The sequence below is a fragment of the Canis aureus genome, chromosome 12 (genome assembly GCF_053574225.1).
Source record: "Canis aureus isolate CA01 chromosome 12, VMU_Caureus_v.1.0, whole genome shotgun sequence".
NCBI lineage: Eukaryota > Metazoa > Chordata > Mammalia > Carnivora > Canidae > Canis > Canis aureus.
This window is the reverse complement of record NC_135622.1, coordinates 7,362,151-7,381,341: the sequence shown is the minus strand read 5'-3', so window position 1 is coordinate 7,381,341 and position 19,191 is coordinate 7,362,151. Positions and strand designations below refer to the sequence as shown.

Below are 19,191 nucleotides of genomic sequence, written 5' to 3'. Positions count from 1 at the left end.
TATGCCAACTGTATGTTAAACTTTTTTTTCATTATAGAAAGACTTTGACTGTAAGGGCATCTACCAAACCAAAATCGAGAAGAGAAGAAAAACACTCAGTGCAATAGAAGATGACTGTGCCTGACCTTCAGGGCTGTTGGGTGGATAAGAAATACCATATTTGAACACTAGGAAAGCAGTAAAGTTCAGGGCTGAATAAAGTACCACTTTAACGTTTGCTCTAATAGTTCTTATTCCCAGCACCAGAGCTGCCTCCAACTACAGCAGCATGTATAGCTTTATTCAGGAAGCTGTCTTTGTCTTTTCTCAGAGTGTGAGGAGCCTGACAGCCTCAGGGAAACAGTCCTGATGGTGGGGCACCTGGGCTCACTGCTGGCCAGCCCTCCAGGGAAGAAGCCCTTGGAAAGCCATCGGGGGAAGCAGGAGGAGTTCCAGGCATATGGAAAGTCAGAAGACATCTCTGTCCTACATAAGGACATCAGAGATCTGAAGGCCCAGCTGCAGAATGCCAACAAGATCATTCAGAATCTTAAGAGCCGGGTCCGGTCCCTCTCAGTTACAAGTGATTATTCATCTAGTCTGGAGAGACCAAGAAAGCTGAAGGCCATTGGCACCCTTGAGGGATCCTCACCTCACAGTGTCACTGACGAGGATGAGGGGTGGCTGTCTGATGGCACTGGGGCTTTCTGCACCCCAGGGCTTCAGGCTAAAAAGGATCTGGAGAGTCTGATCCAGAGAGTGTCTCAGCTGGAGGCCCAGCTCCCGAAAACTGGAGTGGAAGGGAAGCTAGCAGAGGAGCTGAGATCAGCCTCATGGCCTGGGTAAGTAGGGTACTCTTTGAACCTCCATTTGATTGATGACATCTAAGTTTGTGTTTGAGGTAGGCTAGTCCAGGCAGGTAGAAGAGAGAATCCATCATGGTAATCAGAAGAGCACCTTTATAAATGCTAGGCCTAGATCCGAAGCAGGATCAGCAGGTCTCTGGGTTTCCTCTCAGGGATCTACTAGTAAAGTGATAGGATATATATGTAGTAGTAAGACTGGAGCCAGACTGCTGGGTTTGAATCCTAGCCCTGGCACTTTCTAGCTGTACAGCTCACCTATTACATGAGGATAGTAAGAGAACCTATCTCAAAAGGTGATTATTAGATTTAAATGAATTAGTACAAGTACTTAATAATTACCTAACATATATTAAGTTCTCTCTACTACTTGCCATATCTATTATTGTTATTGAAACTTTGTGTTGAAAAACACTGGGTAAACTTCCATCTGGGTATCTTGTTATCTGGGTCCTTGTTATCTGCACTGAGTATCAAACCATCCAAAAGTTTAGAGGCCTCAAACAATAATTTATGTGGATTGACTGGGCTCAGCAGTGTGGCTTATGCTTGGGGGTCTCATAAGGCTGCCATCAGATGGTGGCTCAGGCTGGACATAGCTTCTTCATTCACATGTCTGGTGAGATGGTGCTCCTTGGCCTCTCTTTCTCCCCATAGCTTCTTGTCTTCTAGGGTTTTCTTCCCAGTGTAGACTGCTCATAGTATAGTGGTCTCAGGGTAGTTCCATGTCTACATGGCAGCTGGCTTCCAACAGATAGGAAGTAGAAGTTGCCAGGACAGTTAAGAGCTACTCCTGGACTTGGCACAGTGTCACTTCCATCCTTATCTTGGTCAAAGTGGTCACAGAGCTTGCCCAGATTTAAGGAGTGGAGAATAGCCTCTACCTGATGATGAAAGAAGGGGCAAAGACAAATCACAAAACTCTGTGTGGAATAGGAACTTGTGTAATGGCCATCTTTGCAAAATACAGTCTGCCCTAATATAGATGGTCTTTGAAATAGAAGACAGGAAAGATCCTATCTAGGCTTAGTGATTTTTCTTTTTTTTTTTTTTTTTTTTTTTTAAGATTTTATTTATTTATTCATGATAGTCACACAGAGAGAGACAGAGAGGCAGAGACACAGGCAGAGGGAGAAGCAGGCTCCATGCTGGGAGCCCGACGTGGGATTCGATCCCGGGTCTCCAGGATCGCGCCCTGGGCCAAAGGCAGGCGCCAAACCGCTGCGCCACCCAGGGATCCCGGCTTAGTGATTTTTCTTTCAAGTTTATGTATTTATTTACTTTAAGTAATCTCTCTACCCAGCATGGGGCTTGAAATCATGACCCCAAGATCAAGAGATGCGTGCTCTTCTGACTGAGTGAGCCAGGCATCCCAGGATTAAGTGATTCTAATCACTAAATTTATTTTTATTATTGAGTATCTACTCAATAAATACATTTAGTGTTTATTGAGTATCAACTGTGAATCTACTCTCTACTAGTTCTGCAAGGAATGTAAAATTTGGCACCATATTTACCTCCACAGGATAGGATTCACCTGGACATATGACTAACATATATAAAACAGTGTAAGAACAGTGGCACACTAGATTGATGTAGTCATGTGTCAGAGCAAGATTTATTCTTAAATACCTTCTTTGGTTTCTGTGCCAGAATATAGCCTGGGGAGCTCCTTAGAGATGGTCTCACACCCGGGATCGAATCCCACATCGGGCTCCCGGTGCATGGAGCCTGCTTCTCCCTCTGCCTGAGTCTCTGCCTCTCTCTCTCTGTGACTATCATAAATAAATAAAAAAAAAAAAAATTAAAAAAAAAAAAAAAGAGGTGGTCTCACAGAAATCTCTCAGGGATGCCTGGGTGGCTCAGTGGTTGAACATCTGACTTTAGCTCAGGGTTTGATCCCAGGGTCCCAGGATTGAGTCCCACATCAGGCTCCCTGCATGGAGCCTGCTTCTCCCTCTGCCTATGTCTCTGCCCCTCTGTCTCTCTCTCTCTCTCTCTCTCTCTCATGAATAAATAAAATCTTTAAAAAAAGAAAAGAAAAGAAATCTCTACCAAAGGCCGATAATTTAACGTTCACTCATTTTCATTCTTACTTTTTCCTCTTGTCTCCTATATTAGGAAATATGATTCCCTAATTCAGGATCAGGCCCGAGAGCTGTCGTACCTACGCCAGAAGATACGAGAAGGGAGAGGTATCTGTTATCTTCTCACCCAGCATGCAAAAGATACAGTAAAATCTTTTGAGGACCTTCTTAGGAGCAATGACATTGACTACTACCTGGGCCAGAGCTTCCGTGAGCAACTTGCCCAGGGAAGCCAGCTGACAGAGAGACTCACCAGTAAACTCAGCACCAGTAAGTTGGCCACAGTGCTTTGGCACACTCTCAGCCACTCCCACAGCCTCAGGCCCAGGCGGCCACCACACCTACACCACAGCTGGTTAACCCAGGTCCTGCTTCCACTTCATTTCCTGGGACCATTACAGGATTAGAACTGACTAGGACACAGGGTTGGAGAGGTCATGATTGCAACAGCAGAAACCTGAGCACTCGTGGCAAGTGACCTTTAGGGAAGTAGGCTGTGTCCATCCAGTGCTAAGGGAGAGAAAGTGAGAAGAGATTAGAGGACCTCATCATAGTGCAAAAGAGCCTGACAGAATTGCAAGACTCAGGTGGTGGCCTGGATGCTTCCATTAACTTGCCTGGGGCAATGGCTTAGCCTTTCAGCATCTGTTTCTTTGTTTATTTAATGCATGGTGTCATACGTGAATATAATTCCAATATGGATAAAGCACCTTCCCCTTTGGCCATGGTTTGGGCACTGAATGTCATGGTGCAAGGACTAGGAATATTGGTTATTATTGGTTATTATTAATGGAGCTCTTTGCCTAGAAAAAAATTCTTGAGAGTACCTGAGGGGGAGTACAGCACAATCGGTCTTGGGGGCCAGCCATCCCACACGCTGGTGCACAGGTTGGGACAGGGCTGTTTGTCATCTCCTCAGAGCAAGAGTGGGTTCTACATGAATGCTGTGATGCGACACAGAGCATACATCTAAGAGTCAGTCTGTGGCAGGTCTAGAAGCTGGAATGTTCCAGAGAGAGGCTGGGCAAGTGCCTTTTAAACTTCTTTGCATCAAAAAAAAAAAAAAAAAATTAAAAATAAATAAACTTCTTTGCATCAGTTTAGGGTAGAGGATGTCATGATGCTGATCACCAGGTCAGGAGAGGTGCCTTGTGAGCTCAGGAGAGCCTACAGGTCTCCCCTCTGAGGATACAATCTGCAGCCTCCCAGAGTAATTCTCCTACATGTCCTGGACATACACAGAGGGAGTCACCGTTCTGTACCCACATAGGCTCCTGCATTTATAATGTGGGAAGTGGGACCTGTTTAATTTCTTACCATTTCTTTCTGAATTTGGCTTACAGAGGATCATAAAAGTGAGAAAGATCAAGCTGGACTTGAACCACTGGCCCTCAGGTAATTTGAAATAGGATCTGGTAAAGGAATCAGGAACAAGACTCAAGGGGTCCAGGGTGACTACAACTTCACAAATCGGGGTGGTGGGGGGTGGGGGCAGAATGCTGCTTATAATGAATTCATGAAACACCTTTCTATTGTTTTTAGCCTAATTCTTTACTCTCTTTTGCTATACTTCTTTTGATTTCTATTTGCATATTTATTCTCCAGGCTTGGTAACCTAGAGTCGGTCTGATCCAAAAGTAAACTAACCAGGTTCCAGGGCTTCTAGGCACCCTCAGGTTATCCTCTGCTTTCCTCCTGTGTGTTTAAAGTTGAGGCTGTGCTGCTAAGTCAGCTTACCCCAAGCTGAATTGGCTGCTAGTTTAATAACTGCCCAATTTCCTTGGGGGAATAAAGAATCAAAGAACCACAGTACAATTCCTAAGGGGAAAGGCCTGGGTGTTGCAGATGCCTGGGAGGCTACAGTGTCTCAGGAGCCAGTTTTCAATGAGTCACTGTGTATAATTGTATAATGTGCAGTAAAATATGGGGCCAAAATCCACTGTAGCCACTAATTCAAGCCCCTTTGTCTCAGAAGTGTGCTTTAGACTATGTGGTGCTTCTTAAAATTCCAGTGGTGAAGAATAAAGTGGGGTTTTTTTGGTTAGTATTTCTGATCCATCACAGACATAGACAATCAACCAGATGATTCCACACACCCTGCTTTTGGTTGTCCATGATAATTTCAAACTGCTATATGTTTCTCACCACTTACCTTCAATTACTGTACTTATCTTCTTGGAGACTGGTAACCAAGAATTCTCGGACTCCAGCTCTGCTGGGGCCACACTTAGAACAGTAGTGTCTTAGAGAGTTAGCCCAATCTCCGCCAGTCCCCAGCACATCATGTGGCCAGTGCACTGACTAGCTACTGCTCCCCCTCCCTCTGTACCCCGCCTACTCTCCGCCCCTAATCAGTGATAGGTTATTTTGATCGTTCTTTGCAGGAATGGTTTCCTTGACTTCTGTGGCTTTTCCCATGTGCCTTAGTCAGGACTAGTTGACCTGGTGACCTTGGCTTCACCTGTTGTCCCACTTCACCCCACCAGGCTCAGCAGGGAGCTGCAGGAGAAGGAGAAAGTGATTGAAGTCCTGCAGGCCAAGCTAGATGCCCGGTCTCTCACACCCTCCAGCAGCCATGCATTGTCAGACTCCCACCGCTCTCCCAGCAGCTCGTCCTTCCTGTCTGATGAGCTGGAAGCCTGCTCTGACATGGATGTAGCCAGCGAGTACACACATTATGAAGAGAAGAAGGCTCCGCCTGGTCACTCAGGTAGCCTCCACTTTCTGAGTGGTACCACTTTTCTCTAGGCTGAGGGGAAACTTCCATAACCAGGCCTTATAGATCCATCTTGGTGTGTATCAGGCTGAACATGGCTCTGGGACCAAGCACCAAGCACAAGCCCCTGTGGTTCAGGATCTTTGCTCTGCTGCTGACTCTGCAGGGTGTCACTGGGTCTCCAATGGATGTGCACGCTGGTAGACCCAAGGTGAACCACAGTGAGAAGAGTGAGAAGATCCTGGCCAACTTTTCTTCCCCACTGCCTCATGACCACAGACTACCTGACTGACTTCCTTCTTAAAATGGGACATCTTATCTCTCCTGCAATGATCTTGCTTGCTGCATTTCCTGAACAGTATCCCAAGTTATCTGTCAGGGGTCACAGATGCTGTCTGTCCCACCTGGTATTTTTAGAAGCACCATTTTCATGGTTTCCAGATCTGGGCCTATCACCTCTAAGGTGGCTTGCCCCACTCAAGAAGCTTTCTGAAAGCAAGGAAATGAACACTGTTCACAGTGCTTGTGCTTGATGCTTTTCCAGAAAGCAAGACTCTGCCTTGGTACCCCTGGTTAAATATAAGGCCAGATTCTAGTTCTTTGTCAACCACCAAACATTTTCTTTCATTCATGGGTTTTGTAGATTCCATCCATCATTTGAGTCATTCTGCTGTACTGTCTTCTAAACCATCAGCAACCAGTGTACCTCGGGGGGTTAAGGCCGAACCCAGCAGCAACCCCATCAGCTTGCCAGCTCCCCAGAACCCCCCCCAAGAGGCCAGCCAGGCCCATCCAGGTATGCGACAGCTGACATGGCGGGAGGTTTTTCTCTTCTCCCTCAGCAGCCCGTTTGACTTTTCTTCAGGGATGAATGTCTCCACTGTCAGGAGAGAGTACAATAAATTATATGCATTAAATCCTAGATGAAATCAAGAGATCATCATAGTTCACCAACTGTGTCTGAGTTTTCTTTGTTTTAAATATTTTAGGAAAATCAGAAATCTATAATAGACTTTGATCTGCATAATAATTTTGACCAGTAATTGGAGAATCATTTTAAAGAAAATATTTTCATTTCTTTTCTCTCATTTTACCCTGGGGAGCAAAGAGGCAAAATATTTCTCCTAGGATTACAGTAGCCAAAGAACAACACAACAAAAGCCACTGCTGCTCACCTGTAAGCATTACCCATTTTATCTGTACTGTAAGCCTCTGTAGCAGCTCAGGATGTTTCAGTGACCTCAGAAAAGATCCTGTTCCTATTATATGATCATTCATGGATTTACCAACAGGTTGGCAGCCCTCGATATGTATGTAGTGAGTATCCTGGAACCAGTTGGGGTAGTTTTTATTTACCTGCCCCAGCCTAGTTGCTGGGGGGTGTGCGGTTCAATCACAGCCCCATACCAATTATGGCAGGAAAAAGGCAAACCTTGTCCTCACCTCCTACCTCCTGCCACAATCGGCTGTCTGCCTTCAGTGTGGTAAGGTGCCCCCAGAGAGCACAGTGCTTTCCTTCTGCTGCCCCCAGCTCTCCTGAGAACAAGTCACTGAAATCTTAAAGAGGGGATGTGTCTGACTCTTTCAGAGCCTGAGCTCAAAGTTTCTGGGCTAGAGTAGGCAGCAGCTGGCCCAGGGAAGTCATGGGAAAAAGCTATATGCCTAGCACTTAGACATATGTATAAATGTTGTGGGATCAAACAGAGCAGAAGGCCACGGGTTTTAAAATCAGAATGCCTCCCTTCAGGGGATGCCCAGGGATGCCTGGCCTGTGTCTTGGCAACGTGGGTGTCTTTGCAGTGCTACTCTGATAGTGTGTCAGCATCCTGGGGCAAGGGATGTGATTTAAAATGTAAGCACTGTCTTCCACGGGAGGCATTCTCCACAGGTCAGTCTTGGTTTCGGCTCCCTCCATGGGCTACCTGCTACAAAACTGTTTTTAGGAAAAAGGAGACAGATTCAAACATCAGAACATCCCAGGGTCCCTAAAGACCTGTCTTTAGATGGGCTACATCATGGTCATCTGTGAAGATTTTTTAAAATGCACATTTCCAAGCCCTCCTCCCAAAGTTTATGATTACATAGATCATGGCCTGAAGAATCTGCACATATTAAGAATTTTTCCTAAGTGATTTGAACATCCAGACAGGCATGCAAGCTATTGTGTTTGAGTCATTTCACCAAGACCTTTATTTTTCATTTGGTGAATGAATACACTGATTTGAGATTCTGAGGTTTGTTTCCATGAGACTTGAATTACATGCATGAGGAATGTACATTTTCCCACAGTCCTGGCCTGCTCCTGCCTTCCTCAGGGTGAGCCCTCATGCTCTCAGAGGAGTTCTAGGTACAGGGAGTCCTGTCACAGGGGCAAGGACTGATACACACCCAGGGATGTTTGAGAGCACTGAGGCATAACCATCCTGACCAATCTGTTCCTGGGATGGCTGGGATGAGATCTCATAGCTGCCCAGGTGACAGTTATGCAACTTTGCCTTCTATAACCAATTGTTTCCAAGATGAGCCTAGAATATGTATGCCAGATATCCCTGGCAAGGGAGAAGGCAGAGAGGCCAGCTAAGCCAGCCTCTTGGGTAGCAATGCTTGTCCTTTGCCATGTCAGCCAGCACCATGCTGAATGATAGCCACCACCAAAGGAGGCATCTGGACAAGAAATAATTTCATCTTCTCCATCTTTTCCCCGTTCCTTTCTCCCACTTCCTTTCTAATGACATGTCTCCTTTCTTCCCAACTTTGTGTTTCTAGGCCTTCATTTTCCCTCCATATCCACACTGGTTAGCCTTCCCCAGGCACCACTGCCCTCAGCTCCACCCAGCTTCCTGCCTTTCAGCTCCACTGGCCCTCCCCTCCTTGGCTGCTGTGAGACACCTATGGTCTCCTTGGCAGAGGCTCAGCAGGAGCTGCAGATGCTGCAGAAACAATTGGGAGAAAGTGAGCACTTCCTGCTGTGTTTGTGTGCTTGGGCATGGCAGCCCTACCCTGTGTGGCTCTGCATGGCTTTGGCTTGATGGCAGAGTTTTTAAAAACAACATAGGGTGTACACAATACTAGTGGATGATTGACAGATGGCTCTGCTTGCTTTTTTTTGGAAATATATTTACTGTTATCTTTCTGATGTGTGTGTCACATCAATTCATCAGGCCCTAGACCTGGTCCTCTCCCACTGCTGACAGTGTGGGGTACCACCAAGTATAGTGAAGCCCTGACACCTTGGTGACATGTTTATTGGCAGGGCATGGAAAAAGCTTTTGTACCTTGCCTGAGAGGCAAAGATGGCCACTTTCAGGGGAATCCTTTCCATGCCTATTATATTCTCCTGCTATGAAAAATGCTTTTTAATCAAGTTCAGATCCTGACATCATTAGGTTGAGGGCAAAAAGGGTAGTAGTGAGGGATTCAGAAGAAGTGGCAAAGCCCCTCTTGCTGTTGTACAAGGTTCATTTCTACCCCTGGACAGGTGACATCTGGGTGGCTAGAACCAGAAGCACAGGCTGTGATATCTGACTGTAAATTCTGCCCTCTGACTCCCAGAGATAATTGAGCTTATCAGTTATAGACTATGTGCAGTCATCTTTTTGGAAAGGCTTTGATATATGTATGGGCTGGATGCCTCATCATAAAAATTTTGTGGGTGATCAACTATAGCTTAAAAAAAAATAAGAAAAACCGTCACGTGAAGAATTTACTCCTAATAATGCTTTTAAAAATCTAGAAATAAGTTTGATGTTACCTTAAAATCACATTCTGTGACTTTAAAAAAGAGTCACATGATCCAGAGATTGATGCTAAGGGTCACCATGCACAGTGTCCAATGACCTAGAACCACAGCCAAGAATTTATATACCTGAAGCCCCAGTTGTCATTTACCCCAGTTTATTTGTTTTGTCATCTCTGAAAAATGAATACGCTGTCTAGCCTACTCTGTTCCAGTTTGATTCCCAAAACCAATTAAATAAGACCATTTTTAGAAGAGTTTTACATCTTTTTGCAGGCAGTGAAGTCTTAAAGACTGCCTCCTAAAAACAAAAATAAATAAAATAAAATAAAAAAATAAAATAAAATAAAATAAAATAAAATAAAATAAAATAAAATAAAATAAAAGACTGCCTCCTGCTTATCACAGCTTTACACAGATGAGGCAATCTAGGCTTACCCAGCAACAGGAACCTGGTCTTACCTGAGCCTCACACCACTTGAGTGATAGGTGGAGCCAGAGCAGGGAACTAAGGCTTGGGAAAGTAGAGCTACTTGTTTAAGGTTACTAGTAAGTGGGAGAGATGGGCTTGAATCAGGTCTTCTGCTTCCAGTTTCCTGTTTTCCATTTTTCCTTTTCTGTCTAGGATGGTTTTGTTACCATCCTGCTCAGAGCATATGGCTGAGCTAAGCTCAACAAATTCTAGAAGCCCCTTTGAACAATCTTCTCTCTTTCTCTTTAGAGATCAGTAGAAGATTTTGATGTCTATGACCTAAAACTTGTTCCTTTAGTGGTTCTGGAATCAATTGATGGATAACAAATTTCTCCTGTATCAAAATGGCAAGAGTGTCCTCTAGCTTATTTTTCTTTTCCTTTACCTTTCCATATCTGTCAGTTTGTCCAAAAGGAAAGATAGAAGCTAACATTTGTGCAAAATGGTCTGTGGATATTTGTTAAAGTCCTGTCTAATCTAAGCCATTGAACAGAGTTTGGATGGTCCCAGCTTTGGTGAGCAAGATTATAGCCCTGTCTTGTCCATTCTGAAGCAAAGCCCTCTCTGAGGGACTACCAGTGTTCCTTGTTTGCTTTGAACAGGCTTCCACATGGAAAGTGGTGCATGGCGGTTTCTCAGGTCACCTTGGGGCAGAAATCTCCTTGTGCTAGAGTTTGTCTGGTGTCTTTGCATGGTTTAGGGCATGTGCTCTGTATTGTGTGGCCAGGGCAAACTGGAACATGAAAATACTGATCACTGTTACTGATAGACTTGGAACTTTCTAAGACCTTGGTTAAAAAGTAAGCTGTTGACAATCCCTGATTTTCCCCCCTTTGCCTTATGTTGAGCTAGGGTGGAAGGGAGTGTGAAAGAGGTAGGAAATCGTCGTATCTTTACTGAATCCTAAATTTAGATGCTGAAGGGCACCTGGGTGGCTCAGTCAGTTAAGCATTTTATCCTTGATCTCAGCTCAGGTCTTTATTTTAGGGTTGTGAGTTAAAGCCCTGCATTGGGCTTAGAGCCTACTTAAAAAAAAAAAAAATTAGATGTTAACATTTTTCATCCCCCTTTTTAATTCCCAGGGATGCTAATAAACACCTAGTATTTTCCAAATTGGGGAAGGAGAGACCCCTGGCAGTACTTCTCAAACTTTGCTGTCTATTAAAATCACCTGGGATGATTTTAAAACATCCAGTACCCAAGTTGTACCCTCACACCAGTTAAGGCAAAATCTCTGGGAGGTCCAGGCATCAGTATTTATTTGTTTACATTTTCCAAGGCGACTCTAATATGCAGCCAAATTTGAGAACCAGTTATAAATGGAGATAAAAATTGACAAGTGCCAGTTGCATTATCCCTTCAGAGGAGTTTGGCTTGGTTGGTGGGGATGATGACCTCTTCCTCTTTGCTTAGGTTGAGCTACCTGTTTACTCTGCTGCCCATACTGATAACCCCTGAAAGAAAGCATCTTCTGAATATGAATATCCTAAACTAAGCCCTGTCCACCTGTCTCTTCTGCAGGCTGGACTTCTTTTTACATAGAAGCAAAGATGATTTGGCTCAGATGAAGGCCCATGATTTCCTAAGATCTACGGAAGCATCAGCCTATGTTAAATGAAAGGTCCTACATCCCTCCATGGATGCTAGCATTAAGCACATCTGTGAATAGGAATGTGCTGTATCCCCTGACTTTGGGAATGAGTTTTCCTTCTGAAACTTTCCTGGACTCTATCATGAGGAATTATAATAGAAGCCAGGAACGGAGCTACTGGACTTTTCCTTTGTGTACACTGGTGACTTTCAGATACTTTATCCATCCTCTACCTCTTGATGTCTCATGCAAGAAAATACATAGGGTGAAAGTTATGGCCTCTAGGTTATGCTCTTCATCTAACTGGTATTCTGGAATGAACTGGGATCTCCGCCATTGCACGTGTCCTCACTGCTGTCCATTCTCAACAATCCCACACTTCCTTGCTGGTCCTTCCCTTCCAATATTCTCTTCCTCACTCACATTTCTTTCTGCCCAGGTGTCAGCACCGTCCATCCTGCTTCCCCAGCTGCATTGCCAAGCAACCATTTAGAAGCCAACTCTTCCCAATATCTCAACCCTGCCCAGCCCCACTCTCCTCCAACTGGCAGCACAGAATTGGGCAGAATCCTGGAGCCTGGCTACCTGGGTAGCGGCAGCCAGTGGGATGTGATGAGGCCTCAGAAGGGGAGTGTATCAGGCGACTTATCCTCAGGATCCTCTGTGTGTCAGCTTAACTCCAAACCCACAGGTAAAACATGAAGCTGAGGGGGTCGGCCTGTGAGATGAAATCTCACTTAAAGTCTACCCCTCTGCTACATGGGCAGGGGCATTTTTCATTTCTCTAGTCCCTGACTCACCAAGTAGGGGTAAAATGAAAGGGCCTGATCAGTGCTGGATCTTTCTACATGCCTCCCTGCAGCCTCCCTGCCCAGGGTGTCAGTACTATTTAGAGGCCTGGAAAAGTCAGGGACGTACCTTGTGCTCTCACATTCATGTCATTCACTACACAGAAGAAGTTTATATACATGTCTGTTTACCTTACGCCTTCTCTCTAAGGCTGGAGGAAGGGCTTAATGCCTTGTTAAGAAGTGCTCAGAGGCACCTGGTTGTCTCAGTGGTGGAGTGTCTGCCTTTGGCTCAGGTGGTGGTCCTGGGTCCTCAATGCAGGGAGCCTGCTTCTCCCTCTGCCTATGTCTCTCTCTCTGTCTCTCATGAATGAATAAATAAAAAATATCTTTAAAAAAAAGTGTTCAGTCAAGTATCAGTGAGAGGAATGGTATCAGGATAGAGTGAGGTCTTCCCCACTGCACTCAGGTGAGAAAGTCATACTCAGGAGGTCACCACACCTTTTCAGATACTTCAGTTATTTTTCTAAACCACATGGAACTTCCTTATATTCCCCACTTATACTGGTCACTCTACACTTACACTTAAAACTCCCTCATGCTTTGGGGCACCCAGCTGTCTCAGTGGATGAAGTATCTGCCTTTGGCTCAGGTCATGATCTCAGGAATCCGGAGATTAAGCCCCACATTGGGCTCCCTGCTCAGCAGGGAGTCTACTTCTCCCTCTGCCTTTCCTCCACTGCTCATGCTCACTCGCTCTCTCAAATTAAAAAATAAACAAATCTTTAAAACTCCCTCAGATTTTCTGTGTGTAGGAGAAGCCCTGTGGGAGGCATGCTTAGTGCCAGGCTGTCCTGGGTTAGAAAACCAGTTTACTCTTTAAGCAAAGTCACTGAGTTCCTGAGTGCCCATGTGAGAAAAGGCGGTTGGTGGAAAGATGCAGAAATGCTTAGGAATCCTGCTGAGGGGCCACTGGCCAGGCCCCGCCAGTGACCAGGATTCTCCATCTCCCACCTCTTTCCTCTCCTGGTGGGATGGCTGCAGGGGCTGACCTGCTAGAAGAACATCTTGGTGAAATCCGGAACCTGCGCCAGCGCCTAGAGGAGTCCATCTGCATCAATGACCGCCTGCGGGAACAGCTGGAACACCGGCTCAGCTGCACAGCACGTGGCAATGGTAGGAGAGGCCCAGAACCACCCATGTCTGGGCATGATTGGGGGACTTCTGAAGGGAGGGCTGAGCTTCACGCTTTTCAAAGCGTCATGTTAGGCTTTACTCTACTTGCTCCTTCCAAACTGTCCAGCAAGTCAGGTGGGGCAGATATTCTTATCCTCGCTTTGTAGATAGACTAGAGCTAAGAGGGAACTTTCCTCATGGCAGAACTAACAAGGTATGTCCACAGAGTGTCTGACTTCTCATCCCGTCCTTAATCTGCTCATGCAACTGCCTGCTGACCTCTCTGTGCCTTGTCATGGGATTGGCAAATGGTAGAGCCAGGCCAGCCAGGGCCCTCCCCCAGCCACTTACTGAGGTGGCCTTTCTCCTCACAGTCTCTTCTCAAGCTGCTGTCACTTGGAGGTCATTCCTTCTATACAACCTGGTCCGGCCCACAGCAGAGCAGCAACTATTGCGGGGCAGGAGCCCCAGGTGCAGCTAGGGCATGTTGTAGTGCCCGCACAGAACCCACTGGAGGAGGCACACAGAAACCAGGCATTCAGCCCACTGGGGTTTGGGTCCAGGCCTCAAGTACCCAAGCATTTCTGCTAGGTTGAAATAGTATTTCTGGAGGTACAAGATGGGTAACTTCTGAAAGCATCTGTTACCCAAATGTGTAACTTGTCTGTTTGTACTTTCTGGGACAGGATCCACCTCTAATTTCTACAGTCCTGGCCTGGAACCCACACCTCAGCTCTACAATGAGAACAGAGTCCTTAAGGAAGAAAACCGGAGCCTTCAGGCTCAGCTGAGTCATGTTTCTAGAGGTGGGTGGTAAAAGCCAGAAGAAACTGTGCTCATTCCTGTTCCCCGTCCTCCTGATCATACCAGTCACCACTTGGAGAAGCCCCAAGAGGATGATGGAATCAACACCTAATCTGCTAACCCAAAATCTCCGGGCTATTCTCAGTCTAGAAGGGACTTCTCTCTGAGAGGTTAGGGCCCTCACATTCTGAGGCTCCAGGAACAAATAGCTCTAGGAAATCCACCACCTTCATGCAACCCTAGATATTCAGATATTCAGTCATTAGTTATGAAACTGGATACTGGTTAAGTGTCTGCTCTACCTGTCCAGAATTTACTACAGCTTCCAGTGTCTCTCCTGGCACTGATCTTTCATCCCTGTCTCCTCACTACCTCTTCTCACATGCTCCTTCCAGGCTCCTCTCTGCTCAGAACTCTCAGGACTCTGAATTTGGAGGTGTCAGCAGAATGTCCTCCAGAACTTTCCCAACACTCTCCGATGGGAATCCAAAGGGGAGAGGACATCATTTCTCTGTGACCTGTGGGGTAGCTGAGCTTAGTGTCAATTGACTTGGTCAAATCAATATATTCTCAACAACAAATTATATTTATCTTCAAATGTTTATTAAAAAGCCATGAAAGACTAATAGTTTCCTAAAGCATTAAGCTCAGAATGAAAGAATGCTTGTGGAATAGGAAGAGACATCAAGTGTCTATTTTGAAATTTGCCTCTTCAGAGCAGGAAGGTGTGAGGGGAAAAGTCACTGATGGGGAAGTAACATGACTTCAAAGATAAGAGAGAAGGCACAGCTGTGAAACCACCATTGCATGCCAGGACAGGCTAGCACAGACCTCACTGGGGAGAAGATACCCAGATGTAAACAAGCATTGTCGGCCAGGTCCCGGGACTCCCCCTGCCCCTACCCCCCCAGGACTGACAGCACCTGCAGTTTGATTCTCAGAGTCCCTGTCAATGTCTCTGAGAAACCATGAAGATCATTTAGATGCCACAGGGCCAGAAAAGAACAGACTTCCCTGTTGTCAAATTGACAAATGTAAAATATTCTAAAAACCCGTAGATGAGACATCTTGATGTTGATCTTTGGCAAAATTCAAGAACAGGTTATATCACAGAGGGTGCATGAGCTTAGAAAATAGCGAGCGTTAGAAACCAGAGTGTTTTCTCTCAAAGCAGGGTAGACCTTATTAAATCAGAGGATCAGAGGCAGTGCAAAGATGAGGCTGCACCTTCCCCCAGGTGTGTGGATGTAGTCAGCTGATGCCTTCTGCCTCCCGCAGCAGCTGCGGCAAGCGCTGGTTTCCCTGTTGCCTGTGTCAGGATGGAGGAGCTTGGGCTAGTCCTGATCACCTCTGGCCCCACACTGTAAATACACCTTTGTTCTGCTCACCAGAGCGCTCCCAGGAGACAGAATGCCTGAGGGAGGCTCTACTGTCCTCTCAATCCCGCCTTCAAGAGCTGGAAATGGAGCTAGAGCACCAAAAGGAGGAACGGCAGCAGCTTTTGGAAGACTTGAAGGAGAAGCAGCAGGAGATCTTGCACTTCCAGGAGGAGCGCCTGTCCCTCCAGGAGAAAGACTCTAGGTAAGATGGAGCCCAGCGAGAAGGAAGGTAGCCCTGTTTTCAGATTTAGAAGAGCGGAGAATGGCAAGACTGGTATTGGTGCCTTTCAGGACCCTCAGTTTCCCACCTGCTATTCCTGAATTATGGATGACTTTGAGGAGAGAGAAGGACTTCTCTGGGGATGCCTTTTTCACTCCAAAGTTGGGAGAGTAAGACCCTATTTTAGAAGGTTTCAGCATATCCCGGGCACCTGGGTGGCTCAGTCGATTAAGCACCTGGCTCTCGATTTTGGCTCCGGTCATGATCTCGGAGTCCTGAGAATGAGCCCTGTGTTGGGCTCAGTGCTCAGCTCAGAGTTTGCTTGGAATTCCCTCTTCCTTTCCCTCCTCCTCTGCCCCTCCTACTGCTTGCAGCACTTCATGCTCTCACTCTCTCAAATAAATAAATAAATCTTTAAAAAAAAATTTCAGCATATCAATTCTAGAGAAAAAATGTACTCATCCTTCCAGTTGGTTTAAGGATATTAGTCTTAGCATAATGTAGGAAGCATCCACACTAGCCGTCATACGCATCCTGGGCATAAACCCTGTGACTTCCTGTCACGGTGAGAAGAGCACCACAGGCACAGCAAGAATATGGAGCTTGTGTGTCTGCTCCCAGTGAATGTAGCTAATGGCATGACTTCAAGCAAAGTTACTGCAACCTCTCAGAGCCTCTGCTTCCACATCTGTAAAATAAAAATAATGGTCTTCATGACCCCGGGGCTGATGTCTAGGGCAAAAACACTGTGGTGCAGAGGCTGGCTGGATGGCTGGTTGCCCTTGGAGTGGCCAGCGGCCCTGGCAGTTCAGCAGGCCCTTGCCTCTTCCCTGCAGGCTGCAGCGTAAGCTGGCCCTACTGCAGCAACAGTGTGAAGAGAAACAGCAGCTCTTCCAGTCCCTCCAGTCAGAGCTACAGATCTATGAGGCGCTTTATGGCAGTTCCAAGAAGGGTCTGAAAGGTAAGTGTTTCCCCTGCCCTGTGAGTTCACTGCCCCTTGCTTGGGATCCCCATGAGGTCCTTACCCTGGGAGTTGTAGAGCTCTGGAAAGCTACAGAGTACTGCCTAGAAAATCCCAGCCAGGTCTGGGCTTCCCAATAAGAAGAGAAGGAGTCTCGGGATCCCTGGGTGGCGCAGCGGTTTGGCGCCTGCCTTTGGCCCAGGGCGTGATCCTGGAGACCCGGGATCGAATCCCACGTCGGGCTCCTGGTGCATGGAGCCTGCTTCTCCCTCTGCCTGTGTCTCTGCCTCTCTCTCTCTCTCTCTCTGTGACTATCATAAATAAATAAAAAAAAAAAAAAAAGAAGAGAAGGAGTCTCTTATGCCCAAAGCCCAGAGGTTGCTGACATGAGCAAGGTCCAACTGAGAAATCTTTATAAGTAGGCCAGAAGAGTCCAACTCTACCTAGATGGCCAGAGAAATGATCAAAGCCCAGATTATACAGTGATTTTTTTTAATTAAAAAAACTGTCCTGATGACACCATCATGTGAGAAAGTCTTTAATATTGTGAGTAATACATATTGACCATCCATGCAACCAGGATAACAGGCAACCTGCTCCCACCCTGACCCATTCCCCACGGAGAAAATGAAAGGATCCAAAACAATATTTACAGAAATACTTCTAATAGAATCTAAATTTCAAGCCTGGATTTAAATTTTAAACTGTTTTATTGAGGACTTTTGCCACATGCTAAAATACTGATCTAACATTTGAGAATCACCTTCTTTTTCCCCATTGTTCTTCAAATGGGGGAAGGTATTCTAAACATCAAGTTAATGACTCCAACCAGGCTGGAACAGAGGACTGACATCAATATGATGAAATTTAGAAAAGATTAAAAAAAAAAAAAAACAAAACACCTGAGCTTGATTAAAAATATCAGTGGTAGAAGTACAGGATGATGAGGCCTTGACTCTTTAGCCATCTGTGGGCTTGAGGTTGAGGAGTTAGAAATTCGCTGCAACAAGGAACTTGTAGGTCAAGGTTTGCTACAAAAGCCAACTCAAACTGAGACCACAGTAGGGTAAGAGTGGTGTCCATATGGAAAGACTATGTCGGAAATATGGAAATATTGTTAGATTTTGGGGCACCATCTTGTAAAAGGGACATTGACAAACCAGGGAACAGAGTGATGACAGGGGTCACCATGCTGAGGGACCTGAAATCTCAAACTGATTGAAGAAACTAATTTTTGGCCTGGAAAAGATCACAAGGAGATGAGAACTGGCTTTAAATATTTGAAGAACTAAAAATAAATAAATAAATATTTGAAGAACTATCAGGTGAAAAAGAGATGATGTGTTTGGTGTCCCTTCAGATGGCTGAACACCAGTCAAAGGCTGAATGAAGGACAGTGGAATTTTGACTTACCTAATTATGCCTTCCTTATCACTAGAGCCTTCAAGTGATGGAATTGCTAGTTTGTGAAGGAATAAGCTTCCAATCCAAGCTCCCTTTGAATAGAAAGGGATGACTTGTCAGGAATCCCATAAAAGCATCTCTTGCTATGGATGGGATGTTGGCTCTCGAAGCCTTTCAGTTCTAATTTTTTTTCATTCTATGTTTAAAAATTCTTTAAGCAGGGATCCCTGGGTGGCACAGCGGTTTGGCACCTGCCTTTGGCCCAGGGCGCGATCCTGGAGACCCGGGATCGAGTCCCACATCGGGCTCCCGGTGCATGGAGCCTGCTTCTCTCTCTGCCTGTGTCTCTGCCTCTCCCTCTCTCTCTCTCTCTGTGACTATCATAAATAAATAAAAATTAAAAAAATAAAAATAAAAATAAAAAATAAAATAAAAATTCTTTAAGCAATATAGAATTTTCAATATCCAGCCAAATTTGAATTTTCATAAAACCTGATTGGATTTCCTAATGGGCTGATGAGAAGGTGAACCAGAACTTGAAGAAGTGTCAGGGACACTGCAGGCTGAGCAATAGCTAGTGTGCACTCATGGGAGCATTGGATCAGGGAGTGTGAGGAGTCAGGTCAGTTGATGGAACAGATGATGCGAATATATAGAGGACCTATAAGGTACAGTGACAGTTTACATTCTACGTAGCAGGCCATGGAAAGTGCATATGTTTTTCCAAGCAAAACAGGTACTTGACAGGAACAGAACTCTCCAACGATAGGACTGGTGGGACATGCTGAAGTTGGGAAACATTCCAATCAGGGAAGCTCACTGTATGGGTGCAATAATTGGGCATTTATTTATGTATGTCAGGAGAGGCTGATCTAAGGTGCTGTTGGGAAGATACAAAGGAATGGATAGAATGGCAATTTTTTAAAGAAAAACAAGCAAAACTGTGAGAATTTGGATGTAGGAAAGAAAGACAGGAAGGAGCTTCATGGAACTTCGGGGTTGATATCTAGAAAAT

The 19,191-nt window shown here is 45.5% G+C and overlaps 1 protein-coding gene across 24 annotated transcripts in view; it reads left to right on the top strand.

Moving 5' to 3' along the window:
* PDE4DIP (phosphodiesterase 4D interacting protein) overlaps positions 1-19,191 on the top strand; it is a 221,081-nt gene that overhangs the window by 189,003 nt on the left and 12,887 nt on the right. For 18 of the 24 annotated variants that reach the window (XR_013348904.1, XM_077842606.1, XM_077842604.1 and 15 more), the window contains 11 exons: positions 311-821; positions 2,964-3,199; positions 4,273-4,324; positions 5,416-5,639; positions 6,289-6,441; positions 8,412-8,597; positions 11,884-12,135; positions 13,277-13,408; positions 14,095-14,214; positions 15,604-15,793; positions 16,648-16,772. Coding sequence is in view for 23 of the 24 variants with exons in the window: in XM_077842606.1 (XP_077698732.1) it covers positions 311-821; positions 2,964-3,199; positions 4,273-4,324; positions 5,416-5,639; positions 6,289-6,441; positions 8,412-8,597; positions 11,884-12,135; positions 13,277-13,408; positions 14,095-14,214; positions 15,604-15,793; positions 16,648-16,772 (2,181 nt within the window). In the remaining variant the exon portion in view is untranslated. The remainder of the gene's footprint in view (positions 1-310; positions 822-2,963; positions 3,200-4,272; positions 4,325-5,415; positions 5,640-6,288; positions 6,442-8,411; positions 8,598-11,883; positions 12,136-13,276; positions 13,409-14,094; positions 14,215-15,603; positions 15,794-16,647; positions 16,773-19,191) is intronic. The other 6 variants (XM_077842609.1, XM_077842623.1, XM_077842622.1 and 3 more) reach the window with 2 other exon arrangements.